The sequence below is a fragment of the Taudactylus pleione genome, unplaced genomic scaffold (assembly GCF_031769625.1).
Source record: "Taudactylus pleione unplaced genomic scaffold, aTauple2 ptg000034l, whole genome shotgun sequence".
Taxonomy (NCBI): domain Eukaryota; kingdom Metazoa; phylum Chordata; class Amphibia; order Anura; family Myobatrachidae; genus Taudactylus; species Taudactylus pleione.
The window spans coordinates 4,369,093-4,392,080 of record NW_028284436.1 but is presented as its reverse complement, the minus strand read 5'-3'; the positions used below and the strand labels follow the sequence as shown (position 1 = coordinate 4,392,080).

General features: G+C 44.7%; 1 protein-coding gene across 2 annotated transcripts in view; it reads right to left on the bottom strand.

The window, feature by feature from the left end:
- DOCK1 (dedicator of cytokinesis 1) overlaps positions 1-22,988 on the bottom strand; it is a 431,183-nt gene that overhangs the window by 52,963 nt on the left and 355,232 nt on the right. For both annotated transcript variants that reach the window (XM_088452203.1, XM_088452204.1), the window contains exons 39-40: positions 11,716-11,805; positions 5,618-5,722 (exon numbers count right to left, since the gene is read on the bottom strand). In XM_088452203.1, coding sequence (XP_088308329.1) covers positions 5,618-5,722; positions 11,716-11,805 — 195 coding nt within the window. The remainder of the gene's footprint in view (positions 1-5,617; positions 5,723-11,715; positions 11,806-22,988) is intronic.

Below are 22,988 nucleotides of genomic sequence, written 5' to 3'. Positions count from 1 at the left end.
AGGCTGGCATCCGTTGTCAACAGGACCCAGTTCGCCACCCAAAATGGGCGACCCTTGTTGAGATGGGTCGTCTGCAACCACCAGGCTAGGGACAGGCGAACCTCCGGAGTGAGCACCATCGTCTGTGACTTTAGACTCTGAAGCAGTCCATTCCATTTGGACAGGATCAATTGCTGCAGAGGTCTGGAGTGAAACTGCGCATATTCCACCATGTCGAATACTGACACCATGGAGCCCAGTAACCTCATCGCCGAGTGGAGGGACACACGGCGATTCTGCAGACAACTGCGCACCCTCAACTGTAAGGCAGAGATCTTTTCCCCCGTCACAAAGATCCTCTGCTGTCTGTAGTCCAATAAGGCTCCGAGGTGCAGAATCCTCTGAGACTGGATCAGGGTGGACTTTTGCCAGTTTATTAACCAGCCGTGCCGTTGCAGTACCGCAATCGTCAGATCCAAGTGGCGTAGAAGGAGCTCTGGAGAGCCAGCTACCAACAGAAGGTCGTCTAGGTACGGCAACATGCGGACTCCCTGCAGGTGCAGGAAAGCCGCCATGACCGCCATAACCTTGGTGAACACTCATGGTGCTGTCGCCAGGCCAAAGGGTAATGCCCGGAACTGAAAGTAATTGTTGCGGATTGCAAACCTGAGGAACTGTTGATGGCGTAAAAGAATAGGGACATGCAGGTAAGCGTCCTGTATGTCCACCGACACCATGTAATCCTCAGGTTCCAGCGCCAGAATGATGGACCGTAGGGTCTCCATCCTAAACCGCGGCACCCGCAAGGACTTGTTGAGGGCTTTGCAGTTGAGAATCGGACGGTACGACCCATTGGGTTTCTGCACCAAAAATAGATTGGAATAGAAACCCTGGCCCCTCTGGGAGAATGGAACAGGCACTATAACTCCAGCCTGGAGCATAGTGTGCAAAACTTTCCGCAGTTCCTTGGCTTTGTTCCGGTCTAAGGGAAGACCCGTGGTGAAGAATCGGGATGGGGGCCTGTGCCCAAAGGAGAGGGCATACCCGTGAGAAACCACCTCGTGAACCCAATTGTATGTCGTGGTTACCGACCAACACTGGGCGAACTGCAGCAGGCGGTCTCCCACTCTGGGATCCCTCAAAGGGAGGCTCGGACCGTCAGGCCGCAGGTTTGTCATCAGACTTAGGAGCCGGACGTCTGGTACTCCAGGCCTGTTTCCTGGGCTTGGCCGACTTTTTGGGGCCAGCCTATCGGGGAAAAGACTGTGCTTTAGGCCTACCCTGGGCCCTGTAAGGCCGAAAGGACGACGCACCCGAACTAGAAGGGACCGCAGCAGACGGGAGACATGCAGACTTGGCTGCCGCCAGCGTGGCCACAATTTTGTCCAGATCCGGACCAAATAGGACTTCTCCATTAAATGGTAAAGCTTCCAAGCCCTTTTTGGAATCAGCGTCCGCCTTCCAGGATCGCAACCATAAGGTGCGATGAGCAGCAACAGCTGCCAAAGAAATCCGAGATGTGAGGGTACTGATATCCGAATCCCGGAGATTGCCTACCAACTCGGCCTGTTCAGCTGAACAGTCGGAATCCAAAGACGCCTCCAAACTATCAGCCCAGCGCTCCATAGCTCTGGCTACCCAACATACGGCCATAGCCGGTCTGGATGCCCCCCCCCGCGAGGGAATAAATGGACTTTAGGCAGATCTCCACCTTACGGTCCGTTGCATACTTCAAGGAGGACATGGAGGGCATGGGCAGTGTGGCACTTCGGACTAGGCATGTCACATGAGAATCCACCAGTGGAGTGGATTCCCACTTAGAAAAATAATTGTCCGCAAACGGATAAGCCACCGCTAAGCGTCTTTGAGGCTGATACCGTTTACCAGAGTTTTTCCACGCCTCCTCTAAATGGTCTACTAACTAACTCGAAAGAGGAAAACCTGTGGCGTCACCCTTAATATCCTTAAAAAAGGCATATTTGGACTTGGACACCGGAGGATCGTCATCCTCAATAACTAAAGCTGCACGGACTGCCCGAATAAGACCAGGAATATAAACCTTGGACTTAGCGTCCGACTCTTTAGTACGGAGAGGTTCTTGGTCACATAGATCCAGAATCTCCCCATCATCGGTCGTCATCCTCATAAGGAGCGGACAGACACGCCACCGGCCGCTTTTGTGGCCGCAACACAGACTCCCCTTGTAACACGTCCGACAAATGCTGTACAGAACTTGTCAGTGTATTAACCCACGCAGGTTCCTGAGAGACCTGGGGAGGGGAAATAGGGAGACTGTGGGATACCATCAGTTGTCTCGGGAAACCCTGCATGGGTGACGACACCACTGACTGCTGGGACAATCCCATCTGTGAATACGCAGGTGGCGGAGCTAACTGGCCCACTAGGGTTGTAAGCACTTTGGCGAAACAAGCCCAGGGCGGTTCCTGTACCGGAGCGTGACAGTAATTGGCCGCGCCAATAAATAACACTGCCGACATAGCCCCTCCGCTTTACCCTCCGCCTCCGCTATTGGTACTTTGCACGTAGTACACAGAAGCTGGAGAGGAAATTCACTCTCAGACATGATGGTAAGTATGTGACCCCTCTCACTGATACTCGTTAGTATAGTGGGAGAACCACCCTGCAATCACCGCACCGCAAGGGCTTTAGCAGAAGAAGAGCAGGGACAGTGAAATGGCTGACAGTAGAAAGTGAAAGTACAGGCAGCAGACGCTAGCAGAAGTCACATACAATGCAAAGAAATTAATCCCTGCACTATCAGCGCTGATCCTCAACTACGCAGACACAGAGCCTGGTAGGACACAGCGCTGCATACACAACCTGTTTCAACGGAGGAGAGGTATAATCGTATTGAATTTGAGAGACTTTCCGCCTAGGCGGAAAGTCAATGCAATGTAATAGGCGAAAAAGTTTCGCCTATGAATAGCAGGCAGAAAAAAGTGCAGAATTGGGGTTTTGGGGTGCAACGTTGAACTCCCGTGCAGCCTTCAGACAGTCCCTCAAAGGTAAACTGCGTCAAAAAACACTTAAGAACACCCCAAAAATCACTTTGAATTTGGGGGCGAAAAAAATAATAATTTGGTGGGACGAAGTTAAAAACTGGCGAACTAGACTCTGGGTACGCCCCATGTGTGTTTTTAATTGCAGGTGCTTGCGGCAGGTGGGTTTTTCATGTTTTTTTAAACTCAACTTTAGCAACTTTAAAATATGCTGACCCCCATTTTCAAGCACCCCAAATTTGCTGGGAGAACTTATTTTCTGGAAAAAATTTTCAGAATACTATTCTGCACCATGTATACAAAAACGCTATTTAGCAGCTATTGAGCCCATTTAAAAACACCAAATACCTTCAGAAGGCCAAATAGGGGAGTACCATAGCTAACCCCCATGTCAGAGCATCTTTTGGGGGGTGTCAGGCTGATTTCCCCAAATCTGACAGGACTTTCCACTTGTTTAAGTTTAGCCGGGTACTTGCAAATTGAATACGGCGATACGCGGGCACGCACGCGATACTTTTCTGCTTGCGAAACAGGCAAGTAGGCGAAAAGTTCGGGAGGCGGAAAAGTATCGTGGGTCCGCTCAAATTGAATACGGCTCTAGGTTGGAAACAAATTGGTCTAACATACTGTATGTACATAGTCGCAGATTAAACATGGTGGAATGGCCGCGGCCACTTGTATCGGAACCTTTATTAAGAAGATCTGTGACCTAGTCGCCCGTAGACGTACAAGAACCGCAACGCAAGTCCCAGTGTTCGATGTACGCTTGCAATGTAGTTTCTCTCGCTTCTTGTCGTTTTAGCAGTGCGAACAAGACACATATTTTAAGAAAGAAAGAAGCTTGGGGTGGCGCACCAGGCAGGTCCACTTGGCGTGACTACAGCAACGGTGTACGAGGACACATCTGTACCATACAGGTTCCAAAACAACCTTACACAGTATCCTGTGAATGCCAGAGTGGCTGCTATAAATCCCCAGGGTTAGGCTAATGAACGCTGGCCTTTCAGAATACCTACAGTATACCCGACAACTGGGACATAAAACTACAACGTGGTCTTTAAAAAGAAAAATTAGATTTTGCACAGGTGTCTGTTACAACTGCAAAAGAATAGTTTAAATTTTAATTTAATAACCATTAAATAACCATTTCTTTCTCTTTACAAGGTACAGTATGTGTCCCTTTCTAAGCTAGAACAATGCCTGCTTAATCTGTCTCTTTCCCAGTGCCTTCTCTTCAGTATATGAAGATGATGGGGGTGACGAGGAGCTGAACACAAGTCGGTTTTGCTGGCGTACCTTGTGTGTTTTAGTGTACGCAACTATGGGCAATAATGCGCAGTACTAAATTCAGCAGCATCTCCTCTTGTGACTGAATGCAACTGGATGGTAATGGAGCGTTCATACATGCACGAAGTACGGGGGACTTGCTTTTAACTCAGCCCAAATAGGTGTATTTTAAATGCCTCTTCCTCATCATTAAATGGTTTTATCGAGTCATCACTACTAACAGAAGTTTAAGTTGGGGAACACCATAGGGAGTGGTACCTTTAACGGGAAGCAATCGGGAAGCCAACTGCCTAAATACCGGCAGCCGGCTTCCCGACTGTCTTATCCCGGCATGGGTGAAATGCCGGGCGTCTAGATGTAGACGCCCGCATTTCCCCGACGCCGGGAGACCGGCGCCCGGCATCACGATCGTAGTGATGCCGGGCGCCGCGAGCGGACAGCCGCGGGGGGGGGGAGGGTTAGGTTTAGGGCTCCCGGGGGGGACTTAGGGTCAGGCACCCCCCCGGGAGGGTTAGGCACCCCCCCGGGAGGGTTAGGGTTAGGCACCCCCCCGGGGGGGACTTAGGGTTAGGCACCCCCCGGGGGGGACTTAGGGTTAGGCACCCCCCCCGGGGGGGACTTAGGGTTAGGCACCCCCCCCGGGGGGGACTTAGGGTTAGGCACCCCCCCCGGGGGGGACTTAGGGTTAGGCACCCCCCCAGGGGGGGGACTTAGGGTTAGGCACCCCCCCCAGGGGGGGGACTTAGGGTTAGGCACCCCCCCCCGGGGGGGACTTAGGGTTAGGCACCCCCCCCCGGGGGGGGGACTTAGGGTTAGGCACCCCCCCCAAGGGGGACTTAGGGTTAGGCACCCCCCCCGGGGGGGACTTAGGGTTAGGCACCCCCGGGGGGGACTTAGGGTTAGGCAGCGGGGAAGGGGGTGGTTAGGGTTAGGCACCCCTAAGGAGGGTTAGGGTTAGGTTAGCAGATACTTACCTAGCCACGATTGGCATTTCCAGCACTGTCGGGCTTCCGCTGCTTCACACTCTGCTCCTGTCGGGCTGCCGCTGACGGGAATCGAACCGCCGGCCATGTGGCCGGCAGTATATCTTACCCAATCCCCTTTAACTCTACAAGACTTTAAAGACTACCAAAATCTAAAACAACCAAAGATTTTGGCAAAAGAATGAGAATTCCTGATGGCATTTGCAACCACCACAGCCGCACTTACAGTAAATAAAGTTACAACATCTTTATAACAAATACTGTTTTACCAGTTACTAACGGAAGACATGCTATGCCAGGCAGGCTACAGTACAGTATAGTTCCATTCCACGTGACTCAGTAACTTACGCGAATGAATGTAGGAAATCCTTGTCCGTAATATCCAACCGCAAAGTAGTCAGGTTTCGGTCGGATGACTTTCACAATGTTTTCAAAAAATTGTGCTTGTTTTTTCTGAAACATAGTAACGATAAATGTAACAATAAAGATTAGAGGAGAAGTCACCATGATGTTGAAAAGCACATTGTGTATTAGTGGGCCTCTGTGTTACAATGGGAATAGACCGGCTTATTAGCTGCTAATTCGGAGGCCAACAATTTCCGCTAGCGGTGCTAAACACTAGATGTAAAACCCTGGGATCCTATTTAAATTCAATTGGATGTTTTATGCAGCTGGGACTCACAAGTCCTGCCACTCCGTCATTTTTATTTGTGGTCTTCCATCTCCCGGCTTTCTCTGCAGCTTAGACTTACGCTGTATATTTCAAACTTGTACACCACATAGTAATTTACCTTTCAAAAACAAATTGTTGATCTCTTCTCAATAGTAATGCCCATGTTTTATTTTTGTTAACATAAATGTCAGCTTGGTTGTTTTTTGGCATTAAATGAAATATAATGTTATACAGATCAATATTAATGGTGGGAGGGGGCCCATGTACTCCCCCACCCCCCACCATATCTGCAATTTACACATAAAACTGGATAACAATGTAATTGCAAAGTTATATTCATATGGAGATTAACACTGTGTATATCCGACGTGTCATTAAGTTGTTACTGTAACAGGTGATGTTACTATGTGACAATTTAACTGTGTGTAATATTGATGTGTTTGTTTGCAATATATAATTCTAAAACTGTACAGATTATTTAATATATATAAAACACTGTCTTCCTTGACAAAGCGAAGCAGCAAGAGTGTGGCAAACGGTGTGCATGTAGCAGCCTGTACAAGTACTCCTCATTACCACATCAGAGGGATTTAAATGACTGGTATCCAGTCTGCATTTAGGAACCACCTGTGGTGTGTCGCAGGATGGTTGGCTGTGTATGCTGCTTTCACCTGTGGATGTTATATTCAAGCTGTTACACTCGCGGTAGTCTGACCGCCACCGGTGGTACGTGATTTATCACCTGATCTGAATTCCTGTTTTTAAAATAAATGTATGGTTCATGCACTATGTGGCGCACCTTATGTCTGCTTTCATTTTAGAAAATCTGTGACCCGAGGGTGGATACGGGTAATCAAAGGGAAAAATGCCGACCTGATGTGTGTGGTCTAAGTGCTAACAGACCGGCAGTGAGATTCAGGTTTATGAGGATCGGGACTGATTGAAAGAGATCCTATTTTGCGATTTATAGTCCAGTGGTATAAATTAGGAGAACTAATACCGATTTTTTTGCGCGCCAATAATTTTGTTAGTTATATATATATATATATATATATATATATATATACATACACACACACACACTCACACACATATATAGTGATGACTTGGGGTAATTAGCTTGGTAGTGTGTCAGTGGTGCAGTGTTAGGTGCTTGAATCAGGGTCCACACATGGCATTTTAGGTTCGCCCTTGACTAACCTTGGGCAGCTAGCCTGCAGATAATAGTCCAAAGTCAGCTTAGTCCTGCTTCCTGCCGGTTAACACAGGCTCCAGCCTGGTCTTTCACACAAAGTTTCTCTTGTGGTCCTCCCTGCCTCCTGCAGGTATGGACACTGGCTTCCTTAGCCTGCAGCTTAGCTGCTTATACGTCAAACAGTCTGAGAGGTTTGTGGTCTTCCCTGCCTCCTGCAGGTCTGGACTTAGGCCCCCTGGCCCCCAATGGCTTGACTTAGCTTCACTGGGCTCTCTGGCTGCCACAGTCCCACTTAGACTGTCTTCAACGGCAGCTTGACTGGTCTGCCTTCTCATCAGCCCACACCTGGACGATCTCCACAAGGCAGCCCCTAGGTGTGGCAAAACCTAGTTTAACTACCGTGTGGGCGGATCCCTCCAGCCCCACACAGAATCCATGGCTCACTATCACCATCTCTGGCTGTCACATAATATCTATATACATATATACACACACACACACACACACACACACACACACACACACACGAAAGAAGGAATAGAAGAAAAAATTCAGCAGCTTCCGGGATATAGGAGTTTTAACTCCATATATATTGTTGCAAAGGCATGGTAAATGACGGTTATTTACCATGCATTTGTAACAATATATTTGGAGTTAAAACTCCTAAATCCCAGAGTGCCGCTGAATTTTTTCTTCTATGCTGACCTTTACCGGAGGGCACCCGAGTACTTTATTATCCGATGTAGCTGAGAGCCGGATTATTCTACATTCTACTCTCTCTCTCACTATATATATATATGCAAAGGTGCGGCACTCTCCTCAAAAGATGACACGACGACTATGCCAATTTGAAATCAACATTTCAGTACCAGTGTGTACTATCTTCAGGATAACAATACAAACAATAATACTCTTACCTTAAGTACTGTAACACCACATGTGGAAGCCGTGTCGGGAGCTGGACTGGCAACCCGTCCGGTGTTGGCTTCCACATGTGGTGTTACAGTACTTAAGGTAAGATTATTATTGTTTGTATTGTTATCCTGAAGATAGTACACACTGGTACTGAAACGTTGATTTCAAATTGGCATAGTTGTCGTGTCGTTTTTTTGAGGAGAGTGCCGCACCTTTGCATTTCTTTGTTCCTATTATGTGAAGGCACCTCTAAAGTTACTGCTTGTTGCTGGGAGTGCTGGACTTACCCTCGACTATATATCTATATATATTATATATATATATATTATATATATATATATATATATCTATACATATATCTATATCTATATATACTAAATAACTAAATCTCAGCATAATACCGTGTAGCAGTATCCAGTGCAGTATTCTACCCGTATGTCAGCCTGGACACTAACTCTGTCTGGGTAGTTAGAATGTTCTTCATGAACAGAGAGTTGAATACAGATGTGTCCTCATACACCTAGCCTCAATACGCCATGCAGCACGAGACGCCTGGTCCCATGCGACTCGGCTTGTGCCAAGCGTCTTTTTTGACTGAAATAGGTCAGTCACAAATGGACTAAAAACGGATTAATTTGAAATATGACGCTTGTATATCTGTGTGCACCTGAGTCTGTATAGGAAGCACAACGGACCTTGGCGTGGAAAAAAGCCACGGCTGCTGCATCATATCACTTGGTATATAGATTCAGTGACTCCGTCGCACATAGATATAAAAGTGTCGCATTTGAAAATAATCAGTGCAGTCTCAGTAAGTGTTTTGTTGCACCTGTTTGTGGCTAGGATGCATTTTCAGACTAAAAAGACACTCAGCGCAAGCAGAGTCAGACAGGACCTTGCATGCCAAGAAGGGCTGTTTGATGCGACTGCAGCAATAGTTTATGAAGACACATCTGTAGGATTTATTATAACAAACGGTTGGTCTTAATAGAGGTTGTCTGCTCTCCTGATACAGAATTGGGTATAAAAGATAGACAGGAATTAGGTAGACAATGTCTAGATAGGCAACAGATGTTAGACAGGCAATAGGTCGACAGGTACAAAAGGTCAACACATGCTTTTTTTTTTTCTAACCCTAACCCTCCCTTCCTGGTACCTAACCCTAACCCTCCCTTCCTGGTGCTTACCCTAACCCTCCCTGCCTGGTGCCTAACCCTAACCCTCCCTGCCTGGTGCCTAACCCTTCCTGCCTGGTGCCAAACACTAACCCTCCCTTCCTGGTGCCTAACCCTCCCTTCCTGATGCCTAACCCTAACCCTCCCTTCCTGGTGTCTAACCCTAACCCTCCCTTCCTGGTGCCTAACCCTAACCCTCCCTTCCTGGTGTCTAACCCTAACCCTCCCTTCCGGGTGCCTAACCCAAACTGTCCTTTCTAGTGCCTAACCCTAACCCTACTGTAAGTGCCTAAACCTAAAGCTGGCCACACATCTAAAGATTATCTGACCAACCAGCCAACTAGTTGATTGGTTGTAATAAAATTCTAGTAACGTATGGGAGTAAATGATGCTCAGCAATTTGCTCCTAAATGCCAGAAAACAGATGAAAATGGTCGTCAGACAAGTTTGTTAAATGTTTGATCTAAACAATTTGTTCAAACAACAGTTTTTGTCCATTTTCCGACGTTTGGGAGCAAATTGCTAATTGTCATTTGCTTTCATACCTTACCACATATTCATTCTAACCAATCAACTACTTGGCTGGTTGGACAGATAATTTTTAGATGTGTGGCCAGCTTAACCCTATAAAAAAAAAAAAAAAAAAAAAAAAAAAAAATGGGTCGACCATTTTTTTTAGTGTCATCCTTCATCCCTGCTGACCTTTTTCTGCGTCAACCTTTTGCCCGTCTAACATCTGTTGACTACCTAGACATTGTCGACCTTTTTACGGTCTATCGACTGGAACCCTATGTAATTACCATAGCATTTTCAGGAGAAAAAATTGCCAGGGAATTTAAAGGGAATATTTTCTGGCAAACCAGGATAAAATGTGGTCGAGGCCAGGAAATCTGAACATTTGAAAGTAGAAACACTGATTTATAGTCTGCACTCAATTTCAATAGTATATTTTCAATGAAGCATTTGTTAATGGGCCTTATTCCATAGTTAATAGATTAGAGAGTAGCAGATAGTAAATAATACATCTTTATTGAGAATTATAGGCACTATTACCACAACTCATACAAGTAATTATCAACGCAGTTAATGTGATCGGACAATTCATTTCAGCCCATCCATTACATATATACATATATGTTCAGTGGCATTGTCACATAATCTTTAATTACATCTAAAATTATCAGTCAGTCATTCATAACATGTAAAATACCCATTCTGTCATTGTCACAGTTCCTATTCGGATATTCCTGTTGCTGCAGCTTAAGCCACGGTCTCAAACTAGTGTAGTGTTTAAAAGCTTTACAAAATTATCAGCAACAACTGCTACTACTGTTGCCATTGCTAAGGTATAAATTACAGTATATATCCCAAAATGATTACCTTAAATGCCAAATATTGTAATTGAAGTATGTGAGTGCAGCGGTTGTCATTTAGGTATATTGTATGCTGCTATGATTTTCCTTGTTGACATTTAAAAATAATATGGATATATTCAATATAGTTTAGGCGTAAGTAGCTGATCATCATAATATTGTTTTCCTGACCCACATAACACATTTACATTATAGCAATAGATATTTAGCAGGTACATAGGGAAACACCCCCTACGCCAGGACCTCGGATTGCCAGTAAGGTTCTCCCCCATTCCTGCCCACTTCACTAGGAAATGGGTGCCAGATCCGGGAGAAGTGCCCACTGTTTTGAGGCGTGGGGGCTACCCATAAAAAGTTGGAGCCTCCCGCAGGTTCCGGGACAGTATGCAAGTATGCAGTACTTTGTAGGTCCACCACGTGCAGTGATTACTTCAGACACTCTTCTTGGCAAACTGTCCACGAGTTCCTGGACAGCAGCAGGGGATATGTTCTGCCATTCTGCTTTAAGTACAGTGACCACATGTCACACTGAAGAAAGTCGAGTCTGCCTAGAACGCACCCGTCGCTCCAATTTGTCCCAGAGATCTAGACTCTGAGCTGGCAAGTCGGTCTGGGTTACTACATTTTCTGTATACCAGTCCAGCGTCGCCCTGGAAATATGACAGTTGGCATTGTCGTCCTGGTAAAAACTTTTGTTGTTTCCGTAGAACTGCAAGTGCATGGGCCTTTCTACCGAGTGTTCTTGACGAAACCGCCACATTAGTGGCCATTTGAAACTCGTCTGCAATGGTATGCATTTTGCTTGCGCAGGGGTGTCCAATAACTTTAGTCTATATAGTGTATATTGTACATTCTAGTTGTATTCAAAATATGAAATGGTGTAAAACATATATAAAAATTAAAAAGTGAATGGTGAGAAATTTCAATGAATATAAAAAAATATACAAAAAATAACAAAACAAAAAAACCCCAGATCTATCTGGACACGTTTTAAAATGACAATTTGTAACAGGTGAAATGAAAACACAAATCCAAACACGACAATCCATAGTGCTGAAACACACACCTGTCAGCATATATTGTATGATTGGTGTTGCAAAGAAAACAGGACTTACCAGCAAGTCACTCAGCTGTTCATAGTCAAACATTTCATTTTCATATTGCTCTGCCAGTTCCTTGCCGAGTGCAATGGCCTCTTCCCACATCTGTGAACACAAAATTTAGGAATCAATCTCTAATATAATTATTATGTACAATCAAGGGGTTACATAGATGCATATGTGATGGTATTGGGAGCTTGTGCCTTTGTATTTTTACTCTTTTAATTGCCTAACTAATATTAGGGTTAAATGTACCTAAAGTCAAACTGATGATGTCCAACACCAATACCAACACCTACAATAATTTAACCTTCAGATTTACTAAAGTTATCTAAAAGTGTCAAATAATGATATTAACCAAACACCACATTCCAATAGCAATATAGGCACTATGCAGTAATACAGAGATGACAGAGATTTCCAATGTCCATTCCAGTCACTATCACGTCAGTGTGTCATCAGAAGTACTAAACGGGGAAACCAATGCAAACATACCAATTTGAAGGATTATTATTACGAAAGACCCATTACACATTAAGATGTAAGTAATATAGGTTAACTTTATATTTAACTGTCCCCCCTCCCAAAAAAATCATTCTAGGTAAAAAGTTGAGCAGTGAGTAAAGCTACTGTGACATCACTGGCCCCACCCCTCTGTATAAATCCGCACACTGTGCAGTTCTGCAGGTTAACGGTCCTATGTATTAATACATGCGAAACTGCTGCGATTCTTAAGTTTCCATATCGCGGGTGATATTTTCATTTTGAATGAAAACATCCCCGCTAAGCACCATGGGGAACTCGCAGGGACAGTGGTTGCAGTAACCGCTGTCCTGGCGAGTGATATCCCCGGCAATCCAGAAGGCTTTCCCAGTGTCAGCTTCTGCCGCCGGCTGGTGGTTGCGTGATAGAGATGGAAAGATCACTCTCCTGCTTCTCTAGCCTCCATAGGCTTACAGCCGTTTACACCAAAAGAAGATGGTGTAAATTACCGGGGCCAAATTCCGAAAAGATTCACCTTTTGGAGCTTGGCACATAGGACAGAGACTGTAGCCACCATTAATAATAATGGGGACCTAAGATCTGCAGTGCTAATTAGCATTGTGCAATTAGTACATAGGAACAATTCATAAAATTATACAAAAACAGCAGTTTGAACATAATTTTATGAATAATAAAAAAAAAAGAAGCTTGATACATAGGCCTCTAAGTCTGCATAGCTGTTACTCACATTCCAACATGGCAATCTGCTGCAGAGAGGTTAAAAAGACAGCATGATGAGCATATTTAAACAAGCACAGTATATACACATCAGTATTTATGATCAGCTAAGACACAATGGGGCAGATGTATGAAGCTGTGGAAAGTGATAAAGTGCAGAGTGATAAATGACCAACCAATCCGCTCCCACCTCTCATTTTTCAAACACAGCCTGTAACATGACAGTTGTGAGCTGATTGGTTGGTCGTTTATCACTCTGCACCAGGGTTCGAAGTGAGCCGGTATACAGCGGTATGCCATACCGCTACTTCAACCAGTGTTCCAACGGTGCTGGGAGCTAAAGAGCAGCTGCAGCATAATGTGGAGATGTGCCCCGCTGGGGACACCTCTCCAAGCAGCGCTGGCCTGACCTAGCATGGAGGTGAGGGTCCCGGCACCATGACAGATGCGGCCACAGTACTACAAACCCGGCGCCGGTCGTGAACCAATCACGGACCGGTGCCCGAATCAAGAATCATCTGCGGTGGTCATTTTAATTTGGTGCCGGACATTAGCCAATCACGGCTTGGGGACTGTGATTGCAGCCACGCGGCTGCATCTGATTGGCTGCTGGTCCGTGCCATGATTGGTTCGAAGCCGGCAACAAGTCTATAGCCTCCTGCCAGCCGGGGAACGGGAGGAGAAGCTAGACTCTGTCAGCGCTGACTTCGGACATTGAGTGAGATGTGTCCAGGGGGAGGGGGGGGATTTCAATGAAGACTTCCATACCCCCACTTCAATATTCTCACTTTGAGCACTGCTCTGCACTTTATCACTTTCCAGAGCTTCATACATCTGCCCCAATCTTTGATAAGGAATAGTGTTAAAAAGCCAAATAATGACTTTACATGCGTGTTGCTTTATCCTCATGTTAGCATTATCTGATCCTCAAAGTGGCACCAAATTACTGTTTAAAACTGTAACAAAGTCCACGATAGTTGTCTGCTTAGCTTCCCTGACTGATGGCTGTGACTGAACAGCCTGCACGGCACAGGTAATAAATCACATTGCCCTGATTTTTGGTTGGAGAACATGTTGCTGACTTTTGATATGTGAACAGATGCTTAATTCCCAAAACAAAAACAAAAAATCAGTCATGTTATAAAAATCCTACATTCCATATTCTTGCCTTAATAAAAAAAGTATTGCTATACATATGCTATGCGCGGAGGAGCACGAAAGGCCGTGAAGACTGCACATCATTTCACGGAAGCTTCAATAGATATATAAATCTGTACATTTACTTTTCAGGTGGATGTTATGTAATGAGAACAGTCAAAATGTCAAGTCACTCGGGTAACCTGCGTGCTTCTCAGAGAGTTGTAAATTCTCCTTTATTGCCTGTGGGGATTGTAGCGATCAATCACTCATCCCCTGTAATGTTGCCTGCCACTACTGCTATCTGTGCAAGGATGATCAAAGACCCCAAGGATTGCCATATTTTCCAAAGCAGGGAATATATGCGGAATGTCAGGGCAAATATAGAAAGATTAAAACGGGTAACATTAACTGCTACATTGTGTGTAAAATAAACTTATGAAAGGGATAAAAATTGTTCTGCTATTCCCCCCCAAAAAAAGGCCAAAAGTGAATTACCAGCCAGGCGCGTGATTTTCACAAAAGGTTTGATAGATTGCTCTTGTACTATGTCATTACAGAGCATATCTGAGTATGATTTCCATCTCTATTACATAATGCTCAGTTCTTTATCAGGCTAAGGCCCTTTGTCATGAACCGTTCCATTAATGGGAGAACTGTCCTTGTGATAGATAGCCATAGCGGATCTTCTCGGTCAGTCTCCGAAATAGAAATTTCACCACATAATAAATTGATGAATTTCAAAGTGTGCGGCTCTTCTACACACAGGAGCGGCGGCCATTTTCTAGGCTGAACCAAAGTGATTGCTCAGTGCTGACGATTAGGTGCTCACCATATAAATAAAAATATGTTTACAAGTATATTGGGTCACCTTGGTCTACCCCAGTGGTCGGGGAACAGAGGTAAATTACCCCACATGAGGTAAAAATGAAATTCCTAGGGGTAATGGACAGACAGCCGGGCATGCATATAAATCATTCTATAATATAGAATAATTCATATGCATGCCAGTTGTACCGCAGAGAGGCTACTAGCCGGACGCCAGCTGAGATGTTATTACCAGCGGGCGCCCGGCTCCTTCCCTGCAGTGCCGCGTTAGCTGGAGGCTGGAGTTCTCTTCTGAACTCCAGCTTCCGTCTCTCTCCATGCGCACTATGGGAGAGACGTCATGATGTCTCTCCCATAGTTCCGAGGGGCGGACGGGCGGACAGGACGGCGGCGGATGCAGGAGCGGGGATTAAGGTAAGTGGTTTTTTTTGTACAAGCGACACTACAGGGTCATTATATGGGGGCACTACTACAGGGGCATTATATGGGGGCACTACTACAGGGGCACTACCACAGGCGCACTATATGGGGGCACTACTACAGGGGCATTACATGGGGGCACTACTACAGGGGCATAACTATGGGGGCACTACTACAGGGGCATTATATGGGGGCACTACTATATGATTTCCTTCCTTTCAAATCAAGGGGGTAATGGCGTATCTAAATATATTTTGGGGTAAAAGGTAAAAATATTCCCTGACCCCTGGTCTACCCCCTCTGACCAGCCCCGCCATAAATTCACTGCACTGTCCTTCACTCTGTGGATGCACACGCTGACCCCCCCTCCCAGCTCTATTTTGCAACCATACTTACCCCACTACTGGTACTCCTCTTTGCCTTTACACACAACATAAGTTTAAACGAGGGACATTAGTGAAATGCTTGGGTGAATAGGTGAGTCTTGAGTCTATATTTGAAGGATTCTAGAGTGGAGGCCTCTCGAACTGTGCGGGGAAGTGAGTTCCATAAGGTTGGAGCCCCAAAACTGAAAGCTCGACCCCCAGATGAATTCCGGGAGATTCTAGGTACTGTTAATAGCCATTCGTCAACGGATCGCAGTACTTGTGTGGGACGGTACGGAATCAGAAGCTGCTTTAGGTACCTTGGGCCATAGATATACTATATTTATCCTACGAAAAGCAGTAACCTACATTGTGTGTGTAACACACTTTAAAATAAGTGTCATTTGATAAAACTAGGATTAATTAAATATAAACAGTAATTAAAACCATGGAAATTAAGTATGATGTGTATGTAGTCATACAACAGCAAAATAAGGCGATTTATGTGCTTACCTATTAAATCCTTTTCTTCGATTCCATAGGGGACACAGGCTTTACGCTGGGTATAGGTTGGTGAGTAGGAGTTTGGGCACCAAATAGTTAAAAACCATCAGCCCCTGCTCCCTCAAACTATGACCTGCCCACAGCTACAGGCACTTCAGTTAAGTTGGCAAGCCTAAAGCAAGGAGGAGAAGGAAGACCAGCTCACATACAGGTCCAAACACATAGCAGATGCGGAAAGGGGAACCTGAAGCAGACCAAAGCCCCACAAGCCAGGTGCGTCAGGGTGGGTGTCCTCTGTCCCATATGGAATTGATCTAAAGGATTTAACAGGTACATAAATCTCCTTTTCTTCTTCCTCCATAGGGGACACGGGTTTTACTCTGGGACGTCTCAAAGCTAATCTCCAAAGGGAGGGAACGCTCCTCCGCTGAACTGATAACTCTTCTCCCAAAAGTCGCAACAGGGGAGGTGCAGGTATCAAAGGAGTAGAACTTCACAAAGGTATAGGCATAGGACCACTTGGCGGCCTAACAAAGCTGCTTCACAGAGGCATCACGTCGCACTGCCCAAGAAGCTCCCAAAGACCGGGTAGAACGAGCCGTCACATCGGTCAGGATCAGTAACACAGCATAAGCCTGCCGGTTGGTCTAACTGAGCCATCTGGCCAAAGACCAGTAGCCGGCCAGGCCCGTTTGTGAAAGTCACAGGACAAAGAGCATCTGAAATAAAATAAAAGTTACAGGGGCCACTTAACAGCAGCCCCCAGAACATGGTGCCTCCGGCTCGGCAGCAAACTAAAACTGAAGTGTCTGTAGCTGGGGGCGCGTCATAGGGGTGAGGGAACAGGGGCTGATGGGTAAGAACTTAAGTTAACTATTTGGTGCCCAGATTCCTACTCACCAACCTATACCCAGCGTAAAGCATGTGTCCCCTCTGGAGGAAGAAGAAATACTTTTTACTTTGGTATATACCAAACATATTTACTATTCGTTATATTTACAATTCGTTAGTTTGTTAAAGCTGCAGATAATTGGTGGCTCTGAATGATGGATTTAAAGCGGTAACATATTTTTTTCTAAAATGTTTATATATAACAAACAGCATCAAAAACATAATTTAGGAGGGACATTCTCACAACTGCAAACATTAGTTACTAACTTAATTTTAATAATCAAGCTTCTTCTGTGGAGTTACATCTATATAATAAAATCAACTGCTGATAAAAATGATGTAATCAGTTAGGAATGTAATGACAATTGGTCTGAACTCTGACCCCTCCCACCTCTGTCAGAGATGCACAGCAGGAGAGAGTAAGGGGGGAGGTGAGAGAGACTGTGGGGGAGGAAGATAAGTGGGATGAAAGCATTGGGGGATGGGAAAAAAGAGAACAGGGAGAAGAGTGAGAGAAGACTAAGGTGGAGATACAGCGTCGGGGGGAGCAGAGAAAGGGGGGAGAGGTGCAGAAAGAGAGAAAAAGTAAGTATAAGCCAGGCAACGTAGGGCATTGCAGCTAGTTTTTTAACATTTTGATTAATTTGGACTTGTGAAAACTTAATGCAAACATAATATTATATTGCCCATTAATTCCTTCAAGATAGATGATGCTTTAGAAAAAAAATCAATACACAAAGGGGAAGTATCATTTCATATAAATACATCTGATCTTAGTCCTGCTAGAAGGTTAAGGAGCAGCTGAGCGGTTAAGTGTATTGATCATATAACAAAGACACTGATTCCAATGTTTGCTCCTTGCGGGCTTGGATAGACCACTTTCTTTGCCTGTGTTACAGGGACCAAGCATTAGATTGTAAGCTGTTCTGCAGAATTCCTGGTAGACAGCTACATAAAAGCCAATGCTCTATACAATAGCATAAAAAAACAAATAAATGTCTCGTCATGCATACTGCACAATATTATGAATACATGTCCAACTCACAAAATTGCTCTCTCCATTGAGTGTAGGCAGTAAGTGCACTTTGGGCCTGATGCACAGTTGAACGAACGTCCGCTTGCAGAGCACATTTTTCCTTTTGTGCACTGCGCATGCGCCACAAACGGGACTACGCAATACAAGCGATCTCCATTTACAACCGATGAGGCAGAAATGGGCTGTGATTGGGCATCTGCACGTAGGCAGGGTTGAGCTTAAGTGTAAATGTGCCAGTTTCCATGCATATCGTTTGCACCAATTAGGCTGATGCAAATCTGCGCCCTTGATGATGGCGGCAGCACCTTGCAGATGCGCAAAACTGTGCATGCGGTTTCGTTCCAAGTACACAATGCGCGAGCTTCTACAGCCGATTTGCACTCAGCTCTGCATCAGGCCTTTAAGTTATATATAGCTCATTAACAATAATAATGCTCGACTTACTATATAGTGTATACCTAAATGTATAGCCAATGCTTTAGTGGGGGCTACTAATATATTAACCACTCTGAGATATAAAACATACACTCATCTTTGCCAGCTCAGGGTTTATGCTCTATGCCTGTGCAAGCCAGGCTGCAAAGAGTTAAAAGGCCCAGCACAGAACTTTATACTAGCAAGTATTTCTGGTCTGCTGCTGCGACACAGGAGCTTAATAATATTCTACAAAGTCCTTGGATTAAAGGGCTTTATTAAAATTGCTTTGCTGCTGCAAAAGACAATAAAATAAATGAATATAAAGCATATCCAGCAGTAAAGGTTAGGCTACTGCAATGAACTAAACACAAGGGTATGAAAGCGAAACCCACGGAAGGGAAGATTATGACTTTATCTCAATGCTGAAGGAAATGCTCCTCTTCTCTGGCATGCAGCTAAAGGAACACATTATCTGGGCTATATTTCTCGAGCTGATGCATTGTGAGTGACATGCAGCCGCCCCATCTCTATAACCCTCTAAATCATATTTGCCCACCTCCATTATTTTTTACTAGGAAATCAAAAGACAGTTGGTAAAGACCAAAAGTAGAAAGAAAAACAAACACTAAAAGGAAAAGCATAAATAAATATGCTATGGAGTCCATGAGTAGCTTAGGCGTGTGGCTCTGCATGCACTGTAGCCATACAAAACTGTTACTAGCCACATTCTAGATATACAGGTCATATTCCCAGCGCCATACTTCCACAAGAAAGCCACTCACTCAATGTCTGGTTGATGGTGGTAGCAAATGCTGTCTTGGACGTGGTTCCAGAACATCCCATAAATGTGCTATTTGATGTAGATCTAATGGCTGAGAAGCAGTGGTCGAAGTGGGAATTTTGAAGTGGGGGTATGGAAAATCCAAGGTTGTACGCACCGGAAAAGGGGACGTGGCCACTTTAATAGGGTGCGTATCCTTATGGCGCGCTCCTTTTTAAACAGTATAGTGTACCACGCCATAGTACCCCTTATACCACACAATAGTAGTGCCCCTATACAGTGCCCACAGTAGTAGTGCCCCTTATGCAATGCCCACAGTAGTTGTGCCCCTTATACAATGTACACAAGTAGTAGTGCCCCCCTATGCAATGCCCATGGTAGTAGTGCCCCCTATACATTGCCCACAGTAGTAGTGCCCTTTATACATTGCCCACAGTATTAGTGTCCCTTGTAGTAGTGCCCCGTATACATTGCCCACAGTAGTAGTAGTGCCCCTATACATTGCCCACAATAGTAGAGTCCCCAATATATTGCCCACAGTAGTAGTGCCCCTTGTAATAGTGCCCCCTATTCATTGCCCACAGTAGTAGTACCCCTTGTAGTAGTGCCCCCTATTAATTGCCCACAAGAGTAATAGTGCCCACAATACATTGGCCACAATAAAAGTGCCCTTTGGAGTAGTGCCCACAGTAGTAGTAGTGGTGCCCCTCACATAAAGACACACAGACAGACACAAACATAGAGGGAGAGACATCATGACATCTCTCCCAACACCCACTGCAGGAGCCAGGAGCCAGTCCACCGCCTGTGCTCTTTGCACCACTGAACTCACAAATGGGCATTATCAAAGTGAGATAAGCAATTCTTGCACTGCAACCCGACTATTGATCGCCTGCTTTGTAAAATTCTCAATAGTCCATTTTGGATTAAACAGACTGCACATGATATGGGTTGAAACTTGCAGTCAACTGATTGGCAGTCAGTCTCCCTGTTTTGCCTTGGACTTCAAATTAATGGCCAAATATCACAATCATGTAGCACTCACTTCTGTCCACTTCACCCTCTGCAGATAATGTTTTCCCCTTGGAGCTTCATATAACCTTGGTTGCTGAAGCTTCTGCCAAAAGTTCCACACCTATTTCAAAGTCATGTGTCTCCTCTAACAGGAGGCATGCAGCTAAGGCATATTCAGGAGCAACCTCGGCAGTCCTACCATTATATAAATAATGCTGACCATGCTGGGATGTTACCACCTCACAGTGGAAGACCTTGTTTTCAGTATATTTGTCACCCTCACTTACCCAGGTGTTTCTGTCCACTATCTGTACCATTTACACTTTTTTAAACATGTCCTTCCCCAGGTTTTTTTCTTGTTTGGCTGGGTCCATAACGGTTTCTTTAAATCTGTTTTGCAACCAATTGTCCAGATTTTAATGTGTCTATAAACTAAAAGTATTGTTAGAAAGACCATGAATTCAAAAAGGTTGAATGTATATAAAATAATATTAACACCATGTAGCGGTGCCAACATTTTGTAAAATTCATTCAAAATGAGTACTGGCTCCAATAGAGTCTATCGGATGCATCAAAAATACACTCTTATGTAATGTGCATGCACAGGAGGTAACTGCTAATCCATCTCTGTCACACACCGGGGACGAATCCCCATTTCCGGGTCCATCTATGTCGCCTTACTGCCATCCTTGAGACCTACAGATGTTTTCTCATACATCTATCCTCTGTGCGCTAGAAGTTGTATTACACATAAAGCGTCATTCGGTAGCATCAAGCATCTCTGGTGCGACTTTTTATCTGATTTGATATGTGGCATGCCTATATTCTGTGTGCCAGTGCGGGTGTATCTGCATGCAAAATGCTACAATACAGTGACTGTGACGTATCGTTTGTATGCAGATACAGCCACAGTAGTGCACAAAACACAGGCATACCGCGTAATGATTTAAATCAGCAGAAGCTGCTTGTGCGTTTTAATCGCATCGCTGTGCATATAATGAAGGTATGCATTTGAAGGTAAAAATATGCTCAGAGCTACTGGGTCATGCCACGGCACGGCGGGACTAGAAGGGATATTTAACGTGCAAGGGGCTACATGTACAGTATGTGGACACATCTGTATGGTTACTGTTCTGTACACGTGACTAGCATCCAACTACCAGTGGTTCCTGCCATTCTGAACCATGGGTGTCACCTATCATAGATCTGATCACATGACCCATTCTGCCAACCGATTTACAGCAACTGCAATCACATGTTCAGCTCAGCCTATCAACACTTACTGCACCCTATTTAACCCAGGAACTTCTTATCACACATTACCAGTACAACTTCTCTCCCTAGAGATCAGTACATTGGCTTCTGGTTCTGTTTGCTATCCTGCATTCTGTTCCAGTTACCAGCGCCAACATTGGCTTAACAGCGTTCTGCAGATGTTCCAATTACCAGCTCCAGTAACTGCTTAACAGCGTTCTGAACCTGTTCCAGCTACCTGCTCAGTATTGCTTTCCAGGACTCTGTCCTGATACATTACAGCAGCCTGCTGTTATTGTTCTACAGCACCCAGTTCCAGCATTTCCAGCAGCCTACCTTACTTGTGCTTACGGCACCTCGTTCTCAAGTCCCTGCAACCACCTTCTATTTGTTCTATAGCATCCAGTTCCAGTATCTACAACTGCCTTTTCCAGTTGCGCTACCAGTACCCAGCTCCAGTGTATTATTACAATCCGTTCCAGATTTACCAATATCCTACTACCACAGGTTATGTTGATAACCTGCACCTAGTCTCAGTGCCTGTCCCATATCATCTTGCAACATCTCTGTGACCTCCTGGGGACTGCATAAGGAATAGTATAGGCAAGACCATCCAGCTTCATTTACATTCCAGCACATACGGCTAGCCTTAGGGGTCTCGACCTGAATCAACAAAACCCTAGTGGCAAGACAATCTCCACTCATACCCCAGGACTCAAATCAAAATCCCAGCAAGTTTTACAATTCTAAAGCATGATCAGAACTTTGTTTATTCTTTATCAATATGCAACAGTTTTGCTATGAATATTTAATAGAGGATATGCAGCATATGATTTAGGTCACCACCAAACTGAGATGGCACAGGAAGCCATTTTGTGCCCTGCCCCAATAGCCAGCACTTTGTACAACACACCTCAGTGAAGTCACTATGTCTTAGTGAAATGACAGACTATCTTCTTCTGATAGTGCCAAATCTCATTTCTCACGCTGCATTCTTCCCTGATTTGTAAGAAATGTATGGCATGCTTGCAAATGATTAATACATAATTCATTTTTTTTTTTGTAACGTTAAAGTAAATTCTCATTACCATGTTAAAACTATGTCACCAAGTTATTGAATAATTGCAAAATTAAGTATAAACTGAGAAGAAAATAAAGAGACACCTAATTTTTACATAATTCAACACCTTCTGAAGCAACTTTACAGTAAGTGCGGGGATGAATTATATCAACAATTTTCCTGTCAGGAGTGAAGTCCCTGCTTGATGGGCAGTATCATGCACCCATGAATATTATTTCAGACCAAGAACACGACTGTCCTCACTGGCTACAATTCTAAAGCATCAGCCCCATTTTTTTCATGAAAGATACTTTATTATTAGCGAACGGTTAAACTTTTACTGGCACATTTTAGAGATTT